This window comes from Rhodnius prolixus, unplaced genomic scaffold (assembly GCF_049639745.1).
Source record: "Rhodnius prolixus isolate KJV_2025 unplaced genomic scaffold, Rpr scaffold_11, whole genome shotgun sequence".
NCBI classification, from domain to species: Eukaryota; Metazoa; Arthropoda; class Insecta; order Hemiptera; family Reduviidae; genus Rhodnius; species Rhodnius prolixus.
Window position 1 is genome coordinate 12,040,698 of NW_027411625.1, and position 24,871 is coordinate 12,065,568.

At 33.0% G+C, this 24,871-nt stretch overlaps 1 protein-coding gene and 1 long non-coding RNA gene across 8 annotated transcripts in view; one reads left to right on the forward strand and one right to left on the reverse strand.

Annotated features, from left to right (window-relative positions):
- Nucleotides 1-5,094: 5,094 nt before the first annotated feature.
- The window catches only part of stac (C2 and C2B_Munc13-like domain-containing protein staccato), a 37,949-nt gene continuing 18,172 nt past the window's right edge, over nucleotides 5,095-24,871 (forward strand). For 2 of the 7 annotated variants that reach the window (XM_074138050.1, XM_074138055.1), the window contains exon 1: nucleotides 5,095-5,246. In XM_074138050.1, the coding sequence (XP_073994151.1) occupies nucleotides 5,110-5,246 (137 nt within the window). In that variant the 5' untranslated portion in view covers nucleotides 5,095-5,109. Of the gene's footprint in view, nucleotides 5,247-13,710; nucleotides 13,968-15,615; nucleotides 15,687-23,316; nucleotides 24,266-24,871 lie in introns of those variants that run through there. The other 5 variants (XM_074138051.1, XM_074138056.1, XM_074138057.1 and 2 more) reach the window with 4 other exon arrangements.
- LOC141459238 (uncharacterized) lies at nucleotides 11,061-16,374 on the reverse strand. The gene is made up of 3 exons (XR_012461427.1): nucleotides 16,235-16,374; nucleotides 15,999-16,090; nucleotides 11,061-11,177 (listed from the first exon to the last, which is right to left on the reverse strand). It is a non-coding gene; the product is annotated as an uncharacterized lncRNA (long non-coding RNA).

A 24,871-nucleotide genomic window follows, 5' to 3' on the forward strand; every position in this document is an offset into this window, starting at 1 on the left:
ACCATTACGATATATTCGATTTGGAGACAATGACAGCTAAACTTTTCATAGTAGCTTTCTCTCAGATAATTATGAAATCTCGACTCTAGGCTATATCAGTCCATGTGTACGAGTAGCAGATCAATTTTTAACGAATTTTTAGTTTAAAGATGGCGAGCGATAACTGAACTTTTTCATAATTCAAAACACGCTCTAAATTAAAGTCACAATAACTCATTTGTCATTCATCAGATCAATATAAACTTTAACACATATGTATAGCCTTAAAGTTAATATTGTACTCGAATATAGCGACCGATGCAGATATATCGATGTATAATCCTCAACAAAAACTTAAGAGTTTTAAAAGTTAAGTATAAGGGTTGATTAAACGACAAAAGGTGTACAAATCAGGAAGTACTCAAAATTTCGTTCATGCTCGTACTTTTAACTCATAATTTCAGCCATTCAGAAACGTTCGAGAAAGCTTGATGTGTTATATTTAAATATTTTGCTAATTTCTTCCACCATTTTCCTAAAATAATTTACTAATTACTGATTATCGAAATTCTTTACAATACTCAATATAAGGGACTGACTGTAACGAGAGAACACTGTCCGGAGGCCGGCAGTGCACTGGAAAAAGCTCCGAGCGCTAATAACCTCAGCTGTTGATGCGCAAAAAAAAAAAGGACTGAAAAGAAGGTAAAGTAATGCGTACTATTTTTTCAGGCGGACTTTACTACTTCCAACTACCAATTAGATGTCGAGGACGGAGGCGATTAGCAAACATATTTTACGATTTAGTTCTTATCATATTAAACATTGGTTAAATAAAATGCAAGGCCTAAACTGGGAATCAAACCCAGTACCACAAAACTTATTAGATTTGCAGGTCACGCCACTATCCTCTTGGCTACGGTGGCCAAGTTTATTTTCTCGAGTTCAGGTATAAACTTAGCTGGTTAGAACTTGATTGCGAAATCAGTCTTTGCCAGTGGTGCAGCTTGTGCATTAGCAAGTACCTCAGTGTCCCATATTAGGCTTATTTAGAAGCATTGCCCGTTCAGTTGTTCTTTAGGGCATTGAACTAAAGTCACTTAGAAATTCAGAGGAAATAAAGTCTATATGTGTCTTCTTTGCCTACCACAGATAACATCGAGTTATATGTTGAGACACTGGCCTCGTTAATCTGAAACATATGTTTTAAAATTAGCCAGCTTTTCGTACTGTCAGATAGCTTAGCCATAGACTTCCGAGATCTTTTTAATATCGAGATCGATGTAACTGTTACTCTCGTTGAGATTTGCAAAATGAGTAAAAATGTTTTAAGAGTATATGTCACAAGCCTGTCTGCCTAATGTCCGATTCATTCTGATTCACTTTTTTGCAATGAGTCCACTTACCATATACATATATATACTTGAATGATTGTGTAACTAAATGTAAAAATTAATGTACAAACAATTATGAAGAAGGAAACTACTGCAATATAACATCCATAAAAGAGTAAAAAAATTTCAAAAGATATGATCTAAAGAATTTTAAAATGACACTTTTACTTTGTTTAATTTCTCATGCGGTTTACGCTAAAAGTAAACCCGTAGCAGAAATGAAATCAGCACCAGGTGCCGAAATAAGAAAACCTACGTTAAAGTGTTCAAAGCATGAAAAAAGGTATTCCCAAGAATGAGTAAAGTAACCTAAAAGGCAACAATAATCTCACAAAAATCCGAGTACTTCTAACCAATAGATTTGTATTTTTGTATGTATTTCTAAGTACTAAGAGATTTGAAGAAATACTATTTAGTTGGACGGATGCTTCCCGTAAGGGCTACTTTAAACCTCTTCAGTGGTGAAATGTTCTGATAAAACAAAGGATTAAAATATGAAATAAAAAAAAACTTAGTTTCAACAAACACGCGAGTTTCATTTACTGCGCAACATTTAAACATTTATTAAAACTGTCCGGTAGGACACACTATCTCAAAAACAAAACATTCATTTTTTTGTCATTAACTATGTAATTTGTGCACACGTAAGACGAATTCAAGACTGAAATTTCGTTTAAACTAATTCAAATTACAACGGTAAAAGTTTAACTCCAACTTTCCCTTTGTCTTTATAATGTGGAAATGAATGTGATTATTCAGAATAAATTACGAGAATAATTTGGAATAGAGTTAAAATTAAGTGTCTTTTTAATACTAACTGTGATGATGAGATACATCTTTTATTATTCAAACAGAAAAACAGTTATGAGTAGGGAACGGATTCGTATGTATTTACATATTTTTTTCTAGGCAATTTACAGACGTTTTTCAACTAGAAGTATTCATACTGACACTTTTTAAGCCGTTTGAGTCTACTTCTATTTCACATATTTCCACATATTTGGATGTTATCGCATATTTATACATATTTGATTAAAATAAATAAATATTTCTACATATTTAATCAAAATATGTACATATTTTTCATTTTGGGCATATTTTCATAATTGGGAGGTGGTTGACAGGAACTGTGAACCACAGACTGTAGGGCTGTGAATCACAGTGGGTACAATGGTTATTGTAATTTACACAGAATGCTGCTAAACAGTGACGGCCACTTGTTAGTTCTTTGAAGTTGTCTGACGTTGTCTGTACTTTCAGCTCGTTCGTTGAAGTTCATTTCGTTTAGTGTATTCTTTTTTGGGTGAAATGCCACGAACATCGGCCTCAAACAAACAACTGGTTGCTAAATATCTTCGCGAGTTTCCAGCAGTACTTTTTCGAAGTGATGGAGACATTTTGTACTGCACAGCTTGTGACAAGCGCGTTTCTTGCTCTCAACGTTCCCAAGTCACCCAACATATTGCCACCGGATCGCACATAGAGAATAAAAACAGAAAGAAAGAGAGGACGTCCTATCAAGCCTTCCTTACATCTCCATCATCAAGTAAGTCTACTCTGAGTACAGATCTGTGTCGGGCTTTGGTTAGAGCAGATATCCCTTTCCACAAACTTAAAAATCCTCATTTCAAAGGATTCTTAGAGACCTATATTGGGAAAAAAATGCCTGACGAGAGCACTCTGCGGAAAAACTACCTGGAAGATAATCTATAAAGATACGCTAACCAAAATTCGAGAACATATCAAAGATGGACCGATTTGGGTGTCAATTGATGAAACCACTGACGTTGAGGGCAGGTATATTGCCAATGCAGTTATTGGAAAACTTGACAGTGATGCTGATGTGGATTCAAAGCCATTCCTTTTGAACTGTGAGGTTCTCGAAAAATGCAATCATTCCACCATTTCACGATTCTTCGATGCCTCAATGCATATCCTATGGCCCAGTGGAGTTTTGAACGAAAAAGTTCTTTTGTTTCTCTCTGATGCTGCCCCCAACATGGTCAAGGCTGGGCAATCTATTCAGGTATTTTATCCTAAGATAATTCATGTGACGTGTATTGCTCATGCCTTGCATCGAGTAGCAGAAACTGTCCGATCTTTATTCAGTGACGTAGATTCCTTAATCTCCTCGGTTAAAAAAGTGTTCTTAAAAGCACCAAGTCGCATTAAAATGCTAAAAGATCTCTATCCAGACTTGTGCCTTCCACCAGAACCAATATTGACAAGATGGGGTACTTGGCTGGAAGCAGCTCAGTATTACTATGAAAACTACAATAAAATCAAGAATGTCCTTTCACATCTCGAAGACGAAGCAGTAGCGATAAATACAGCCAAGTCTTTATTCGAAAAACCTAATTTAAGGAACGACCTTGCATTCATTTCTGACAATTGCGTATTTCTTGCACAAGCCATTACCCAACTTGAGTCCCAAAATGTTCGACTGACAGAAAACGTGTCCAACGTTAAAAAAGTCATCGAAAAGGTGGAAGGAATACCTGGGAGTAAGGGAGATCTGATCAGATCAAAACTGGTAGAAGTACTGAGCAAGAACAAAGGGTGGGAGACCATCTGCCAGATTTCTGATATTATCAGTGGAACAGAAGTCACCTCAGAACATCGTGTACCCTTTACAACCAACGAGATAACTTCTTTCAGCAAGGCACCTATAACATCTGTAGATGTTGAACGATCTTTTAGTCGTTACAAGTCCATCTTACGCCCAGATCGTCGTCACTTTACGTTCCAACATTTGAAATTTCATGTGGCTGCAAACAATTTCGAAGAGTGAAGTTTTCAAAATTGAAAATTTAACACATCTTTTTAAAAATAGTAAAAATGTTCTTTGTTGTATAAATCATTATAACTTGTAAAAACAAATTATTTTGTTCCTAATAAATTATTATAAATGGTAAAAATGTTCTTTTCTTGTATAAATAATTATTACTTGCCCCCCCAAAAAAAATCCATTTTCATAAAAAAAAAATGTCCATTTTACTTAAATATGCTAGAAAATATAGAAAATCACATATTTTCCACATAATTGACGAAAATAAATGCATATTTTAATTAAATATTTGGCATTGTCAAATACATAAAAATCCGTTCCTTAGTTATGAGTGATAAAATGACCAGCATAAGGGTCTGTGACATCTAATAAATTCAAAAAAATATGATACTAGAAGTATGAATGAAATTTCGGGTACATACTTGCTGATCTGTGTACCTTTTGGCGTTTAATCAACCCTTATACTTAACTTTTTAAACTGTAAGTTTTTGTTAAGAAGATACTAAAATTTAAAGGTCAGTTAACCCGCACATTACGGGTTGATTTGAGGAAAATCTTAAAAGCCATTCTCGAAAAAATATCAAAAAAAAATGCAGATGAAGACCGCCAGCATTAGATGCAGTCGAACCCGTGCATTTTACTGAAAATTGGTCTTTCGTGTATAATCGTTTAGATTCGGTTATTTTCGTTGGCAAAGGAAAATACTGTTTATGTATTGCCCAGGGCAGCCACACAACAACCATTAAACAGTGATGCCCACAAAAAAAAATAGTTTTGTCTGTGAGTTCATTGATGGGATTCAATTTACCACCAGGAAAAGTTAATTTAATTGGTTTAAAATAAACTAAACCTTTTCTTTGACAGCAGTGTCTGTTTTATATCAAAAACTATTTTCAACGTAATTATTTTTTTTAAATGAAATTCTGGCTGAAAAATTTCCAAAAGTTCATGAATCAAAATGTACAAAACTCCACTACAAACAACAGACAAATAAGAGACACTACAAGAAATTGGAGTACCAGTTTAAGAAACCTGTTTAGGGCAAAATCTCTGAATAAATTCAAATTGAAGCACATCAAAATTAGGTGAGTAAAATATATTTTAAAATTAAATTTAAATTGCTTGCCTCTGATGTGTTTGTTATATACGTATGAACTAACAGTATAAGATAAAATGAAACTATATCTTCAAACTTAAGCTCGTTCTCTGAAGTGTCCCATGAGAATGAATCTCAGTTCTACCATGTATGTATTAAGTTAGTCAAAGGTACAGATCTAGCACCTGTGTAGTTTCATAGAGAATCACAACCTAAAGTTCACCATGTGAAGTGTTTTATCAATCAAGGAACGGTTCTTACATTATAAAATATTAAGTCCATCTATAGCAAGCTTCATAGTTCACCAAGTTTGGACAATGTATGTAGTCCGTATAATATTGAGTTCTTATAAACTTTTGATTTGCAATCTAAAGCATTTCCATGAGTACAATGTACAGATCTTTACCTAAACTATATCGTCTTTGAAACAACCAGGTGGGTTTCTAAGTGTGCAATTTAAGGCACTGGGAGACCCCATCTGTTGTTGAAATTTTTCGCGTTTTAAATTATATTTTGGTGACTTTATTAGTCAATATCTAATTACAGTATTTATCTATGTAAATACAGAATGTGTTTAAAGTACCCCAAAACAATGCACTGTGCAATAAATCATTGTAGTACATAATGTAAGTACAATTAGAGTATGCCTCTAAACAACCTTAAAAAAGGACAATATTCAGATTAAGTAAAACATCTTTTAATGTGATTGAGTTCCGGAAAAGTGTTAAGATATTGTATGACCGACTGTGGGGATCAGCTTAATTGGAAAACGCAAGCTAGTTTGGAAGTTCCAATTAGAAATTTTGTTCTGTTAACAATGTTTAGGATTCCTGTATGTCCCCATTTTTCTGGATTATCCGTTTTTACAATATTGTGCGCTTTTATCCTAATTTATCTCTTTGAGATGCAGAATTAATCCGTAAATTATGGATTTGTTTTTCAAATTCCCTATCTTAAACATAGAAAATGTAATTTTCTGGGAAATCGATATTAGTTATTAGTTATAAAATTATCTTATCATTTGATAATACTGACATTTTGGGAGAATAGTGATTTTATTGAAGAATCCAGAAGCTAGTCTCAGTTATAAAATTGTTCAACTATTAAAAAGGTCTGCCCAAATACAAAAATCAATGAAACTGAACTTTTGATGAGGTGAAGCTCTTGTATGAGGCAACTACAGAGAAAGAAAAGTTAAAAGCAACATCTGCTGCAGAAATTTAATACGAATCGTTCGAATGATTATTGGTATAAATGGATGAATAGAAGTAGAGTTAGTTCTTCTGCAGCATTCTTGCTGCAATGAACATTTCACGGACGAACGGAAAGCCTAGGTTTTCTTAGAAAATGGGAATGTGTTAGGTAAAACATAATCATTCTTTACTTGAGAAAATGCAGTAAATGACGAGCAAAGGTTAATGATGTAATATTGTTTTAAATTCACTTTGAAGATTGCTTTAATTAATGGATTTTTTTTCCGTTTGCTAATGATGTTACTAGGTAAGAATAGCTATGTATAAAAGTTAGTTTATTATTCATATTCCATACTCCATATTTTTTCCCTAAAAATGTATGAAAGCCCTTGTTCAACATTTGGTAAAAACGATAAAGATAAAGTAGTACTCATTTCATTGAGTACATTTTCAGTGATTTTCTGTGTAAATAATTGAGTAGATTTGTTTTAACCTTTAAACTCTAATAATTACTTCCATGGAGATTCTAGGGAAGACAGTTCACGTCAGTTTACTGAATTAAATAAGTCCCTGTATTGAAGGCAATTATTGTGTTGTGGGAAATCGTGGAACAGATACCAAGCACGACGTACATGGATGAGTCATCAAGTACAGAACAATGCCCTTTTCCCGTTGTTTGAACGTTCTGCAGAGCGTGACGAATTCCAGTTCGCTGGATAAGGAACCTATTAAAGTCCATACCAAACCGTGAGTCACAACTCTTTTTTTTAAATAAAAGTAGTTAAAACCAAATGTGAATTAAAATATAAATGAAATACATATGTGAGAGAATACATACAACTTGGTTTTCATTTGTTTTCGTTAGCTAAGATTCTTTATGGAATATCTGACATGCCTAAGCTTTTTTGATTTTTAAAAATGATTTTTAACAGAACTATGAAAAGTGGGGGATTGTATTTAAAATAGTAAATATCTTAGTAAACACCTTCAAATAAACTTCATAAATCATCTTTATTATATCACCCACCATCTATCACCTACTGAGGATGTCGAAATTCTGTCTACATATTACAACAAATTTGTTTGTTTTTATTACAAATATTTCTTATTTACAAATAAACTTACTAGAAAAATACTTTTTAAAAACAGATATTATTAATGAAAATCGCATTTTAATGTTTCCTTTTTTCTACATTTCAACATTCTACAACAAATTTTCTGCGACAAAATTTACGAATTTCTGGTTTAGTAATTCTCTATTTCATCCTTTTTTAAAATACATTTTACTTATTTTTTAATAACAGTTTGAAATAATAATGTTTTTAAAAAACATACTGCTTAGCATTTAAAGTAGGGTATAAAAATAATATTCTTTAAAATATTTTTTCAAAACTTCTTCTTCAGTATTCTTTAATTTCAAATTTGGATTGTCTGAATGTTAAGGATTTTATTAAGAGAAGCCTGTAAAAAAAATTATTGAAAATTGAAAAAATAAATAAACCTCTGGCAAATCATTCAAACTTTGAAATTTTATACACCTCAGTTACGGGCTGAGCCTCCTTTCTGCCATGTGGGCACTTCATGTCGCTGGGGACCACTCTGAATGGCCTTACTGTTAGTTTAAAACTGTCCCGTAGGTTGTGTAAGCGTTGTTAATAAAAAACCGCACTAAAAAGCATAATGTTGAAATGCACACAACTATGAAAATTTTATCCTCTTTTCCTGTAAAGGTTAAAATTTCCAAATTTTCTTTGATATAAAAGGCATATCCTCATTTATAAGGCTTCTATTTCTTTTTATTTTATCCACAACACAGGTTTAGTAGACAGCGAAAAAAACTTAGCCAAAAATAGGTAAAAATTAAGACATTATGGGGTCATCGGAATGAAGCTGAAGTAGTTGAATTTATATTTATGTAATTTCAGTGCTTCTTAAACTTTTTGCGACCACCTTTTAATTTTTGTTATATTAAAAAATAAGATAAAAATAGGGAAGAAAAGAAAAAGAAAGCGTTAATTTATCATTATTATTAATAATGTATTACATAATTATTATTTAATCTAAGATAATTAATTAATTGTTTATTGTTTTTTATATGGTATTTATTTAAAAACACTTTCTCTAAAATACAGACTTGACAGACGGATTTTATCCATAGTCTAAGTGCATAGATTAGCTTGAAAAAAAAGAAAAAGTATTATTGTTTTTTTTATTATTTTTGTTGTAATTTTTTTTTTTGTAACTTAATTTGCACAAAATATATAAATAATTGTTTTTGAAGGTCTCACAGCATTTTCAATATTTTTTATATTGGAACGATACATTGTTTTTATTGACTTTAAAGTTGAAAATTATGATTCACATTTGTATGTGGAGGCAAATGGCAAAAGAACATTCAATGCTTCGTCAGAGATTGTTGGATATTCTTTTTCAAGTCCAATCCAAACAATTGGGAAATACAAGTATAAGTCTAGCATCAGGAGAAAGTCCTGTAAATTCTTCCCGTGCCTTTAGTGATAAATGTTGCCTAATGGCGGATCGAACAAGGGACTAGTGGGCGTGTATACTGGCCAATAGAATTGAAGGTAGGTAGTGGTAAACCACGCCCAATTACACGCCCACATACCATATCCATGATCCACCATTAACACTTTTTAGGCCAATTTTTTACTCTAAAAATGTACTCTACAAGTTTTCACTATTTTTTCCTACGTAGGTATTTAGTAAAGAATGAATTTATGTAAAAACTATATTAAATTATTTTGAAGATTTATTTTACGTTTCACCAACCACTACGGTTAATGAATGATTGCAGAATATTTTTATTTCAATTATGATGTGCCTAATTTTGATTTGACTGAAGAATTTTGTCGGAATAAAACCGTTGAGTTAAAAATTAATTAATTTTTGTAGCTCATATTTTTATTGCATAAGTTGATTGTTTACGAAATACCTACGGAGGGAAAAATAGTAAAAAAATTCTAAACAATTGTTTTCATATAATAAATTAACATTAACAATCCTAATGGCGGATCTAATTATCCTGAACTCTGAAGTAAACAAAAAAATACTTGCTACTAAAATGTTAATAAGTGTATTAATTTATCAGGTAAAAAGATGTTGCCACGACCCCCCAAATTCTTTCGCGACTCCCTTGGTAGGGGTAGGGGTGGCGACCTATAGATTAATAAGCTCTGGTGTAATTAAATACAAATGTTAAAAATAATAAAATATCATTCTAAACCTGGTAAAGTCCTAATATGGCGTTCCTCAAGAAACTCATTCCTGTTTTCAATTTTAGTTAATCGTATCAGACATCCTGCAGTTGACGTTAACTTTTTCTTGTCTGTAGATGATCTCAAAACTTTTAAATTCATTAGAAATCCCGCAGATTCTTCCAATCTTTAGTGTTCAATCAAAAGTTTATTTAGATAGCCTTAGAATAACAGATTAAACCTTAATATATCTAAATTTTCAAAAAAATTCTAATTCAATATAATTAATCAAAAGCCAAAATATATTATTTGTATATTAATACTTATTAAAACTGTTTACTTAATGGGACCAGAATCAAACTAGAAAAAATTTCGACCACAATCCCAAGATATTTTTTTCGTGATTAATTTGCTATGATTATTGGCTAGCGATATAATTCTCAACTTTGAAAAGTTGGGATTTTTTCTACCATCCAAACTCTCAAGTGAGAAGTGAGTACAGTTTGCTGGTAAATACAAATTAAACCACGTTGGAGACATATAGTAGTATGGTACGGGAGGTTCATTGGATTATTATTATTATTTTTATTTTATTTTTTAATGATTTAAGGCGCGTCAACATCTCAGATTATTGGCGCCCGGAGCTTTTTTCAGTGCACTGCCGGCCTCCGGACAGTGTTCTCTCGTTACAGACAACACTGTCCATCACCGGGCAGTGAGCTGTAAGAAGCTCCTAGGAAGAGAAAATCTAAGGGTCAGCAGCTGGATTCGAACCCGGGACCTCCGCGTGGGAGTCCAGTATGCTAACCTCATAGCTCACTGCCTTCATTGGATTATTATTATTCTTTTAATTTTATTATTATTATTATTACCCAGATATGGAGAGTTCATCAACTGTTAATTGATGGACTGCTAGGGGACAAAGAAGAATCTTTTTGATCTCGGTAGTTGAATGGGACAAAGAACTTTATTTTTTCCAAGATATGGGGTCAATCAACAAGGTTATTAATAATTTTGAAAAGTAGGAATAGATCAGTTTATCAAGAGCTGTAATACAGAGAATTGACCAAATTTTGGAATAGGATGTATTTGTCTTAGAAAATGTAAAATGTAAACAATTTTGTGAACAAACTTTTCGTTCAGTAATTTTGAAGAAACTGTAAAGAACATAATAAAGAATTCTGTAGGTTCTTAGACAACTATCTGCAAAAACTTGGGATTAAGTAAGCAAAACTAGAGGCGATCACCGTCCAAAACCCTGTTTAATCTTTGAAAATTTGATGAAAATGTGGTTAGGTCGGCAGTGCAAGATCATATTGTTGATTTAGTTTGTAGAAGAACTTAAGTTTTTTAAAACATACATTTCGGGCTGGTTTCGGATTTTCCGCCATCAAAGATTGATTCATCAGTTTGCTATTTGAATTTGCCTTCTATTTTATGATTGTATGACGCGCATTACACTTGAGACATTTTTTTCAGATCAATTCTCGGGATTAGATTGAGGATGATTCACTGTAAAGTAATGTACGTGATTACAAACTGTATGATGTTGGTAAGAATTAAATATTATTGAAATGTTAGAAATTTGAAGTAAAAATTAGGAATCGTTAAAAGAGAAAACAATGTGAGAATTCACATCAGATTTGTTTTTCAACTGATAGACCATTTTAAATTTCCTCTATTAAAATGCAGGGTAAATTTTGTGTTTCAATGTTTCAAACATACGTATCACTTCTTCGATCAATATTTTCACTATTTGCTATCACCGCAAACTTGGTGCGAACTAGTTCTGCCCTAAATGCATTTGTATCAGAGCGAATCAATTTATATTTTTGCTTAGTAAAATATTGCTTAGAAAACTTTTAAAATATAACTACGGAATTGTTATTTTTCGAGTCTGCTGCTTGGAAGCATCAGCATTATATTTTTGTACGGTACAATATTTTATATGCTCTCTACAACGTAACGTTTCACAAAATACTTTCGCTGCAATAGCAGAACCAGTAGACAGTTTTGGGGAGATCTATTAAGATATCGTGGTGCTTAGTGAAGGGTAAGCGGACCCTTTTTGTTATTACCAATATCCTTTCATTTGACCTAATTAAAGTTGATAAGCAGAGAATAAAATGGAATTTACGAATGGAGACTAACATTTTCTGTATAAATTTTTGTCTAATCGTTTTATATCTTGTGTAGATAGACTGTTAAAGCGGGTTAAATGTTTTGCTAAAATCGAGTTTGAAGATAGTACGTAGCCGGAAGTAGTTTTATCACTCGATTACTCATTCTTACTTTCTCTTACTGTACTAGTAGGAGGTATTGTAATCGTGCAGATTTTCGATTTGGAATTTTTACCGAAAATATCTATTTTAAGTCTCCTTGAGTACGAAAAAGTAATTTTTACAAATTGGTCTGTGTTTGTCCACCGAAACTCAAAAATCACAGAATATTCAAATTTGATTCTTGTTTAGGCGCCAGCAGAGAATGCAACAATAAGGTTTTGGACAAAATCGATCGACTGGAAGAATCATTTTACTGAATTGATATTATTTTTTAGGATTTTTTTTTTTCAAAAATGGCTCCTACGATGTTCTTTAAACTTAGTGTGCTGGTTGCTCTTACAAGTTTTTGATAAAGACTCGTTCTAGGAGAGGAGGGAGTTAGGAATTCCTATAAAGTGCCATTAGCTTTTATTTTACTGACCTGTACGATTGAATATGTACGTCTCTTTAAGATTTATTTAGTATTATTCTAGAAACATTAGTTTTATGTCCATTCTCAGGGAGCGAATGGGTAGGTAAGCTTTCATGTGAGGTTAATTTTCAGTGTAATGTATGAGTTTTACAAAATTAAGGTAGTAACAATGAAATATTATTCACATATTTTTAGTTTGAAATAAAATTGTGAGTTTAGAAATATATAATTGTTGTAAGTTGGTTTCTGAATGTTTGAAACGCATTTAATTCTTACCAAGGTTATACAGTTAGCTGACAATAAACTGAAATGACATTTTTCTGGAATGCCTACGCCAACTGTTTAGAACTGCTATTGAAATTTTTTTCTAGAAACATGATTAAAATAAAATGTGTGTACGGAATGTTTGCAAGAAGTTATAGGCAAATCACAATAGCCATTTTGGGAAATTGTCAATAAAGTGAAACATCCATTTAACGTTAAAATTTTTTCCTACGAAAAATTTTAACGAAACATTTAACTTGCTTGATTGTAAGTGGTATGATCTTACAATCTTCTCATCAGACAGAAGCATCCACAACTGGGATCTATAAAAAAAAGTTGATCTGTTTCTCTAAAAGCAAATTTGTACGTCTGTTAAGTTCAAGGTCTCTTAAAAAATTTAAAAAATAAAGAATATGGCACCCGTAGCAGTGCAGTACCGACCTCTAAGACAGAGTTCTCTCCTTACAGAAGTCTGATCACCATCCGACTTTTGGCTGTAAAGGGCTCCAAAGAAGAGCTCGAACTCGAGATCTCCGCTTGAGAATCCAGTGCACTAACCACTGAGCCTATGGAAGTCTTATTACATTAATATTTAGATTATGTAGAGCAGGCATGCAGGCATGCTGCACTCATAGAGAACATCTTTGCAACCCATCCAGTACTACTAATTACGTAAACAAAGTTATGATAAATTTTTCACTTTCACTAGTTAAGAAAAAAAAATGCACTTTTTCTGAGAACATCGGAACGAGTAGTTGTGGTGTAAATTTCTAAATCGGAAATCTGTAACACGCAACACTTTAACAAGACGTGAAAGTGAGAAAAACTTTGATCCACTGAAGTGATCACTTCCGGTGACTTGGTGCTGATTTTGGCCAGTCTCACCGTACAGTTGGTGGTATCTAAAATTTAAAATTTTACCTTTATCCGTTTTTTGAGTTATGGAGAATTCAAAACAACGACACTTCTGGCTTATTTAGAACAGAAACTATTGTGATAGCAGTTTATTATAGTATTTTTTTCTTTTATTTACTATAATAAAGTACCGGACAATAGATGTAAATATTACAAAGAGTAGTGGGAGAGATTGCAGACTAGAGAGTGCGGAGTAGTGAAACTGATTGTTTGGGATTAGTTCGTGCTTAAAGACACTGAGATGAACAAGTAACTCGGTATAATATTTAAACTGACGCCTCTTCAAAGAAATTTATTATTATTATCATTATTTTTGGTTTATTAAATCGCGCATCACAAATTAAACATGGACGAAGAAACAGTTTGGAGAAAATATTCCGCTTCAATCAAGGAAAATAATACTACGAAAATGGAACCTAGAGATTTAAGGTAATTTTTGTTTCAATACCGTAGAGCATAGGGTTTCTATAATTCATTAAAAATAATGTTATTACTTAGAACATAAGTAAGAAATTAAAAAATTGCAAATGTTTTCAGTTATTAGATTTTATTCTCTTTGGAAATTTCCCCATTAAATCGATGACTAGATCGAAAGACGAATCGAGGGAGGAAACATTATTTTGCGAGATAGGTTCAACAAAACGCTTCAGTGATGCGGTTTGTAGTTCGAAATCCAGTCCGTCTTTCACTCAGTTCGTTACCTGACCTTTTGAGAGCTTCATTATTTTGTAATTTTCCAGTTTCATTGAATTTTTAAATTTGTTATTGTTATTAATGTGTGCAAACACCGTCCAATCTGCGGCAGCATTGGCATTTACACACTCACCTCATTGCATGTTTAGCAAATCCTGAATTTGACTTTTTCTATATTTTACTTTTGCATCAGAAGAGAATATGTTAAATTTTAGAGTATTACTTCTTCCTAGTATAACATTTTTCTTATACAAACTTAATCTTGGAGAAGTTTTGGTCCATTTCATCAAAATCCTTGAAGGAATATTTATATCTTTATCTACACTCCCAGAAGCAGCTGTTATAACTTTAGTTCGGTCCTCAAAGAATTTACCTTGTTGGTACAGTGTATTTTTTTAGCTGATGAGATAACTTATTAACACCATTTTTAATTTTTGTCGCAGTATACCTTATTTTTAATTTGCCACATATTAAGAAAACTCCATTAAAATGGATTTGAGCGAAAATTTTGTTTAAAAGTCCCTAGACTGCGTACGCTAAGTTACAATCAGGTCCTCTGGTGGGACTTAAATCTTAACGTAAACTTTCACATTCAAAAGATTTATGTTTTTGAAATATTTTGTTTACCTACACACCCAAAATTTTCTAAAAACCACTTTTTCATACTTATGGACTTTATCTTAAGAATCCAGCTTTTACTTCTTGGAAATTTTGAATCTTACCAATGAATTTACTTTTCTCTAATAAAATTCAAATGGTGAACATACAACAGGCGAATGTTTACTTTAGAAGTCGATAGTACCAGTCAATTTCGATATTACATATGTTCGCTATATAATAAAATGATATCGTTCAAGAAAGCGTGTGGAAACTGCTCCCCTAGACCCCACAGAAATCAATATTCTTTGAGGTTTCAAAATGTTAGACCTATATGTTATGTCCAAGTTCAAATGGAAACCCTTTTTGGCAATGTACAGAAAATAGCAGATATCTCGATGAAGCTGATCTATTCAGTCACACTTCCAGTGACCTCTTTGATAGTCGGAGAGTTAGATTGAGATATACTTCTCTCAGAATGTCGGTTAGACTATTCATACTAAAAATATATAACGCATGTGTTAGTTAAAACCGAATAATACTCTGGATGGACACTTTTGAGCGTGCTTCACTAAGAAATCCGTTTAAATAAAGTTTGGCGCGGGTTGTTTGGTCTTCGTTTTTAATCCATTTATATCCTACCTTTTTGCAGTTTTCCTTTTAAACAACCTTAACTTTCACTTCATTATTTTTAAAGTTTTAGACATGTTACATCCGTTCGATGTCAAGGACGGCCTGAGCTGCCTACAGAACAGTTTGCATTTCCTGTTACTTCAAATAATTATTTACATACTCGTAGAAAATGGCTTTTAATGATTTCCGTTTAAACTACACGATACACACATCGCACATTTACAGGTAATAACTTTCATATCCCATCGAAGTAAGGGTTGCTGTAACAAATAAAAAATTGTTTAAAAATACTTATTTGAAAATTCAGCTAAAAAACGAATGATAGTATCCATTTTTAGGTGCGATGATTTTTTTTTTAATTTAGAAATTTAGTCCCATATGTAAATTTTAATAAAATTATTTAGGCGTCAAGACAGTACAATACACAAAACTGACCGTTTATAGGGGAAGTCTAACCATCATTTCTTCCTTAAGAACCGTTAATCAAATTTTCGTGGGGAAACGTTGTCAAGAAAACTTATAGATATTCATATTTACAACAGTTATTGTAAGTTTAAGGCGCCGCAGTAGCCGAGCGATGTTGGAGGCGATGCTGCATTAGTGAAGTACGTTTCCCAGTGAACTCCGTCCTAAAAGTTTAAAAAAAACAATCCTAATTTGATAGTTGTGGACTTACAAGTCTGCCTGAAAAAATAGACATTACTGATTTCGCTTAAAAGCTTATTGTTGGATCCGATGGCGGTATCTAAAGCAGATATAAAATTTGAACTTACTGTGGGTTAAGTTTAAACGAAGGTTGAGCCACGTGAGTTGCGATAAAAGTAAGTCATTGTAGCTAGAGGTCTGGACATCAGAATGTATATTATTATACAATTGCCGATTGAATTCCGCAGGTTTGAGACGCTAATGTGCAGCCTTGAAAGTGGTATAATAGGTTCCTTCACTATAAACAGACATGACGTCATCTCGTAATGCTGATCTATCAGAGATTAAAGTCCTACTCCCAATCTCTGTGGGAGAGTTTGAGTCAGTGGTATGATGTATGTATAAGTCTATTTAAAGAATGACGTCATGTGGCCTTAATCTTTACTGCATCCTATTTATGCTCGTTTGGCTTGCATATTTCATGGATTTGCGGTTTTCTTTAGACTGAGTTAGTCCAGGAAGTTTCTCATAGATTCCCTCACGTTTCCTTCTACTTAAAGCAAATCGTGTTAACACTCACACGACCTTCTCTTACTTTCTCATAACTTATAGCAAGGTTCTAACTTACAGCAACATTTTGCCTAAAACCAGAGATATTATTCTAATAAAAACTGTTGGTCATCAAGTACATGTATACAGTTTAAGTAAAAAGTTTATAAATAATTAAGATTTTCGAAAAAATCTCAAAGAATTTAAAAATCCATTCAGAAAAGTGGTACTTACCTTGTGGAATTACTTATTTCACTCGGAAGTTTAGCAAAACGTTCCAACCAATTTCTTTATATTGTAAAAGATACAGGACCGTAAATCTTACTGAAAATTTGAGATCAATACTAGTGCAATAAGAAAAGATAAAAGAGAATCGCAGGAAAAGTGGGATTTTAATCACAAGGTTGCAGTTAGGTTCAGCACAAAGTTGCAGTTATGTTGGGCACAAGGTCGGTCACCAGTTAGGTTCTGCAAAAGGTTGCAGTTAGGTTCAGCACAAAGTTGCAGTTACGTTGGGCACAAGGTCACAGAAGAGGTTCTGCAAAAGGTTGCAGTTAGGCTCAGCACAATGTTGGGGTTTTTAATTTTTGAGATATTTCCGTCACACAAAGATAAATCATTTTCTAAAAACTATTTTGGGACTCAGGAGACGAGAAATCCTGTGAAAGTTCGAGTTCGAAAATTTGGCGTAATCGCTAGACTTGACTTATTAAAAAAATTTAAAAAAAACTTCTGAATATAGAATAATGAAATTAATTTGTTTAATTTGGTTGGTTAATTGTTTATGTTAATTTAAGATAAGAACGTGTGCATTCTAATTATTTTTTGTTTAGAATTTATAAACGTACATTCACCATCTTGTCATTTTACATCCTTGCGAAAAATATTTATTCAATATTTTTTTTTTTTTACTTAAATTTCGAAACCCTTTAGAAAATTTGGTTCTCCTTTTTATCCGCCTCTGACCGACCACAAAGCATGTGTACCTGATTGAAGAAAAATGTGCTAAACTACAGTACTTCATTCTTCTTAAGTCTGGGAAAATTTAAAAGAAGAATGCAGAATACTGCATAATAATGCATCACTGCTTTTGCCTCTCTCTAAGATCCACGCTTAAACTAATTTTTGTGGAAAAGTATTGCACCACATAACACTAGATACCACATCGATAAAATGAACGATAAATAGTAATGCTTCTTGAACTACGTATTTCAGCATTCCCCAGAGACACTCGTATTTCGCACTACTACGATGAGTTGAAGTGGTTTTTTCCTGACTACCGCCGCCAGTAATTTTTGGCTTCATTCCTTTTCCAAATTATCCAATTTCAAAGGCCATCTTCTATTTTCCAACTCTTCAAGTTCAAACCCTCGATCCATTCTCGTGTAAGGTATAAACAATTAGTAAATAATCTGTTTTAAATTGAATGGTTTGAGGCGTTTTCTTTACAAATGCCAAAATCAAGAGAATATCTACTACTTAATCGTATATTCAGAAGTTAGGTATTAAAGAATTGAATGAGTATCTGATTCTATAAAATGTTTATTGTAAATTCAATGTCGTTTTTAAGGTTTAAGGAAATGGATTTAAAAAATTATTGACGGCAAAAACGTGGTAAGTGGAAAGAAAGCAGAATTCCCAAATTTCAAGCAGAGTAGGAAAAATCGCACACTATTTCGTTACATAATATGTGTCAGCACATTATACTTAGAGCTAATTAGCCATGCATGACCACGCTCACAGACACAACTCAACACACTAACACGTAACTGCACGCATATAAACAAACACAATGTTGAGAAGAAGTTATTTTTATAACGAAAATTGGTTTGTGTTGACCTTGGCAGATGACGCTGACCAACAAGGTCTCAATATAAACAGTTGCATTTGCTTGCAAATGAATAACTTTTTACGATTAATATTGATAGAAATTAGGGCCGTTATAAGCTATGACTTCTCTCACTGACAATTCAAAGAAAATAGTAATCGTGCAGCTTATCAATATTGAGTTTAGATCGAAAATATCCGTTTTGAGTCCGAATTAAATATATGAATTTGTAAAAACCACTTTTTTGGACTTGGAATACATACGTACAGTGGAGCCTCCCATAAAGGACACTCTCACTAGCGACCACCTCCATTTACAGACAGTTTTTGGATTTCCCCGTATTATCCCTATAAACTTTCTAAATAAAAGAACCTCCGCCTACCGGACACTCTACATAACGACCGCGGACATTGATTTTGGGGAACGGATTATATGTTTCACCTCCCAACAAAGACCACTTCATTATTAAAAGTTCGTTTGACGCGGCGATAAAAATAATTATTCCCTCTCAAGTTTTTCTTTTTTTCTGTTTTTCTTTTTCTAAAGTTTTTCTGTACAAGCTCATACACCTTGTACCATTTTAACCATTTTTCAATATAACTTTGGATGAACAATATTATTTTTTCCGATATGTCTCTCAAACGATAGCGGTTAACTCTAGAAGAGAAAATAAATGTGTTGGAAGATTTTGCAAAAACCAAATGGAGCCATCGTATACTTGCCAAAAGATTTGTTCTATTTTTCTAGTAATAGATGATAGTATGATGATAATTTTACCATAAATTTTTTATTGTGATGAATAAATGTGATGATTATTATAAAAATTGTTAATTAAGTCAATAATATGTAGTTTTTTTGATAAATTTTTTGGATAATTAAGAAAAACTTGGTGCATATCATATAACTAAATAATTATACAATTATGTACGTTTACAAATCTATTAATAATAAACAATTTTTAAACAGATGTTTGGAAAAAAAACACATTTTTCATTATGAAACTTGCCTACCTCCTTCTAACGACCACCTCCAAATAGCGGCCACTTTGCTTTCCCCCGCTAGTGACCGTTATTGAGAGGTTCGACTGTATATATCCACTGTTGAAGAAAGAAAAAATCGCCGAAAGGTCAGTTTTGATATTTTGGTTAAGAATGGCGCCGGTTTTGGCCCAAATTTCCCCCCAAAAAACGGCTTCCGCGATTAACTTTCAAATCGTTTAGTTGCATCAATGTGGGTCTATTACTTTTATTTTAAACATTCCTGGAAAATCAGATAGAGGCACTTCCGGGAGAGCGAGCGATGGGCCTCACTCAAAAGTTAACTATCTTCTAAATGTGGAACTAAATTTTCAAATTTAAAGGACGATCACGCTGATGTTTTCTTCCAAAAAGAGTTGCACGTTGCAACAAGAACTGGGTGGACATTTTGTTATTTGCAGATCGTTTTTTGATGAATATGTCTGTTCTAATAGGTGTAAGATACAATGGGTAAACGTGTAAGGCAAAAAAAAAAAAAAAACTTCAGTTTTAACCTCCGTATTTCTTAAATAGTAGGATTTATTTGTTCCCAACACCTGAACAAAAAAACTCAGTTTACATTTTTTACTTTTTCTTACTACTCTCATGAGGAGGTTTTGTAATTAGGTAGTGTTTAAAACCTTAGGGTTTTGGCCGGAAACTATATAGTGAAAATGTACTATGCTAACAGTCAACAACTACGTCTGCGGAACGAATAATAGCAGGTATTAAACTATTCATGCAAAAGTTTAAAAAACGTCAATTACTTTTGGCTGTTTTACTCTTTACATACAATTTGCAGATCAATTTTAACGATGTATTAGTTCAGGAGGTAGAAGGAGATTTCCATAAACAGGTCTTTGTGAACCTGTCCGTCAATATGGTTTATTTATAGTCTTTGTGTGGGCATTTTTAGCGCAGTGTGTGATTGTACAGGTGCAATTTCCTATCTGACTTCATATAGTGTGTCATTCTGTTTCAATATTTAGTATTCAGTTTAGGATTCTCTGTTTTCGAATAAGAATCATAGGTTCGTCACATTCTCTGTGTTTTTTGTTCAATTTTAACGACACATTTTGCCTAGTCATGGATCTTATCTTGAATACTTCTTGGCATATGTTCGCTCTGATCTGAGATGAACTGTGTCTTTTATTTGTTTAACGCCTAATTATTATTGATTGCCCATGGCCCGTTTATGTATATTTCTTATCGTCCAGTCTGAACCCATTATTTCCATTGGTCTAGAGCAGTGATTTTCAACCCTTTTTTGTTTTGCCGTGGCGGCACACTTTAAACAATTTCAAAATTTGGCGGTACACTAAAAATAAGTTTAAAAGTATTTTATTTAATACACTGTGTAAAACTGCTTTTGTACGTACCAACCAACTTGGAAAATAATTTTAACATATACATAGATATAAGTACTTTCCTTAAATTTAACCTTTACTCGTAATAATAATAAAAAAAAAAGGTTATAACTTTTATTAAATGCATTTCTAAAATTTGGCGGCACACTTCAAAACTTTGCGTGCCGCGGCACAGTGGTTGAGAATCAGTGGTCTAGAATAATGTTTTTACTATCGCGGACTCTCTAACATCCTTACGCACTTTTTCTGTCATTTCTTTGGTTTTGATTCTTATTAGTATTTGTGCCTCCATAATCCCGTCTATATTGCAATCTGAAGACTTTATCAATGACATTTATACCGCCTGTATTTGTTACTTCTACGAGCTACTTCTACTATTAGCTGGTCAAACTTAGATCCGCCATTAAATTCGCATCTACTTTGTACGTTCATGCCGACATGTCTGCATAATCTAAGGCGACCTCTTTAAAAAAAGTATTTCAGTTGCTTTAACTCGTTTTATTAGACTAATTGAATAGAGAAACGGCGAATTGTCTTTGTGGGGATTATAGTTCTGGGAGAGAATTCAAAGGTTTTTAAATTTTTCAACATTATCACAATTTTTTAACAGCTTCCTGACACATTAGATGTTCTGCACTGAAATCACTTACAGATGTGATTCTATGTTCTCGTGATCACAATTTTTCTAACTTTATTAGAAACTCCTCTGAATTGTGAACCACCAAATTAGAAAATTTGTCTGGTTTAGATTAGCGGCTAGATAGATTGGTTTAAAGAATTTCCCATACGTGTGCGTCTGTCCAAATTCTTTTAAATTTATCTGTACTTCCGTTGTTTGTTGCTGCTAGTGTATTTGCTGTAAAATATTCAAAAAATAATTACCGCCAAAATCAATTCTTGGGTGTTCCCTAATTCCCTTGTAATTTCTTGTATTTTGTTACTTTATTCATCATTTATCGAAACATTTTTCGATATTTTGGAATAGTCAGGTAAATTCGCTTAGTATACGTTTTTAGTAGTATATATTTTTGTCCAGCTACCATTAACTGTTTGGTCTCTAACTACTTGGCTACCACGGCGTCATCGCATTACTTGTATAATAGTAAATGGCTGGTTAAAAATAGAACCGTAGTCATTAATGTAAAACAAAACAAACAAAAAAATATGCAATTTAGATTAGTGAGTGAGCCATTTTACTTTTTTATCATTTTATACCTTCACGTGGATGCCAAAATTTATTGCATGCTATAAAATCTTTATATGAACGTCTTTCGTTTAATTTAAACGTTATCATTGAATGACTAATTGCGATTTTTAGTTTCTGAGATATTTTGTTCTCTCACATACACAAAGAAAGGAGTGGGGGTATGAAAGATCTCTGACTCAGGAGACTTCCAAGAGTTAAAACTCTTATTTCAAAAATTTGACAAGATAACAATTCTTTCCTTTTCTAGTTACAGAAAGTGAGAGTGAACAAGAGAAACGTATGAGCTGAGTGGTTAGCGAATACTGGATTCCAACCCGAAGTTCCCAGGTTGAAATCCAGCTGCTAGCTCTTAACTTTTCGGAGCTTTTTACAGCTCACTGTACAATGTTGTCTACAACGAGAGAACACCCGGCACTGCCCTGATAAAAACTCCAAACGCCAGCGAACTCAGTGTATTTACGAATCGGTCTATATGATTGTGAATTCATCTTAAATCAAAACTCAAATTTAATGTCTAGTAGCCACTATTAGACCTGATAATTGGCTTTTAAGACAAACTCAGCCTACAGGAAATACCGCTTTGCAATTCCGTACTTATATAAGTATCATTTTTAGTATTCGGGAGGGGTTGGGTTAGGTGTAAAGTTGCAATTTTGTGTAATATATGGTTTTTAACTGTAAAATATTGGAAAGAATTAAATATGAGGCTTAATATTCGAAGTTTAGATAAAAAATTTAAATTAGAATCTTGTACGTGTTCACAGCAGATATATTATTTCTTTCTTTCTAGAATCCTTAGCAAACAATTGAAACGGATGTTTTATTATTTATATAAGTTATTAAAATTTAATTTCAGGTCGTCACGTACTTCATGAAATGTCTTAACAACAATAAAAATTTGTTTGAACTTTAGAAATTTGTTTTTGTTTTAATTAAGTTACTTTTATTTTAAATTTGTAACTAAACTTCATCTTATCATAGTTCTTTTTATGTGAATTCCAGTTATAAGCAATTTTTCGGAATATATCGATCACGCGAATAAATGTTTTCCTGGTGTCCTTCTTCTAATCTGTGTTAAAAGAGAAGAGGAAAAGACCGCTTTTACCCAGTGTGCTCGGCTATGATTCAACGGAAACTCCAAATGAATTCGATATTTCCAACATCAGCCAGATCTTTGTAGTTGTCAGAACAACTTAGTGTCCCACCTTAGAGGTTAAGATTATATTATCTTTCTGACAGTTCGAACAAACAAAAACAATGGCTTTTACCATGGCGTTTAGATTTTCATCACTCTAGGTCTGAGCTAGGCAAATGTCCCGCTTATTCGAGAGGACAGCTTAATGCCGTGACCAAACGTGCTCAGTATGGTGGATTATGTCCCATCTAACAACCAAGAGTTGCAATCCTCTCATTAAAATCTTTAATATCCTACTATAAGTGAAACCCTAAATATGCCTCTAATGTGCCACAGTCACCCAATGTTTTCTTACATGTTTTAGTTGTAGCTATGGAACTGGGATACGTAATAGTTTAACATGTGTAGCCTAAAAATAGTAACGCCCTTTATTTTTTGTTATTTAAGTGTTGGTATATCTGTTGGTGGTCTATTAATAGAGCGTTCTATATAATACAAATATTCAATTTAAGTAATAATAGATAGGTCTAACTGATTTCCACACGTAACCCCATTGTAGCGGTTTTTTTAAATTCACAGTTTTCGAAATGCGCTTCAATTACTTTAACAGAATGATGTTAGACTCCACTTTACTACTATTAATTCAGTAATCTGTATTTTCTAATACCAGTAAAATATTAATGTAAAAAATTTTCTAAAAAGCACCAAAATAAATTCATTGAACACTGACAATCCTAACATTGTTTATGGCGTACAATAAGTACGCCCTAGCGATTCCTTTGAAGGTCAAGCCAATATAGAATATATATAAATGTTTTTGGAATGTCCGTTTTAAAATTGCGATAAAACTATGAGCAGAAAAAAAAAACACATTATCAGTAGCAAATGTCTGTCACTTAGTTAATATTTGTCATAGAGAAAACAGCAGAATCGCACTATACACACGAGTTATGTTAAAAAGCGCCTCGAACGTTGCATACTACATGTGGAGTAGTTTAACTGCAGTTGTATCAACAACAACTGGTGCAGTCTACAGTCTAATCTATCCTGAAACAACGTATGTATTACCGTGCACCCGAAGTGTGATAGACCAATGCACTCATACATCTACCCAGATCAAACCAAAGCTTCTAGTTCACTTTGTATGTTATTCTGTTTTCTTCAATGCCTAGAAAAAAGCAAATGTCCTTCCGATAAATGATATTCCAAAACCCACTAATGATTTTCGCCTGATTTCTATCCTATTCAACTTTTCAAAACCCCTTGACCTCCTTTAGATTAAACTTTCTAATTTCCTTGAAAATAGAAACATCCTTAATCCCTTTCAATCCTACTTCCGTCTAACCTTTCTGCGTTCCTTAAAAAGTCTAATAATCACAGAATTTCTTTGGACCACTTTCCGTTCCTATTCCTCTTGGTTACTTTCAAGCCTTTGATTTCCTTATCCACAACATGAACTCCAAAACCACTCTCCTAAAGTGCCTTCCTGTGGTTACATTCGCTTCCGTCCTATCGCTCGCAGTCGGAAAGCCTTACATAATGTGCTCCTGCCTTCGTCGCTTTTTCTCCTCTCTAGTGTCTCTCAAGGTTCTACACTTATACCGCCAATATCAGCTCTTCGCTGAAGATCTCCAGGTTTATTTCTTCTTCCCTTCCTCGAACC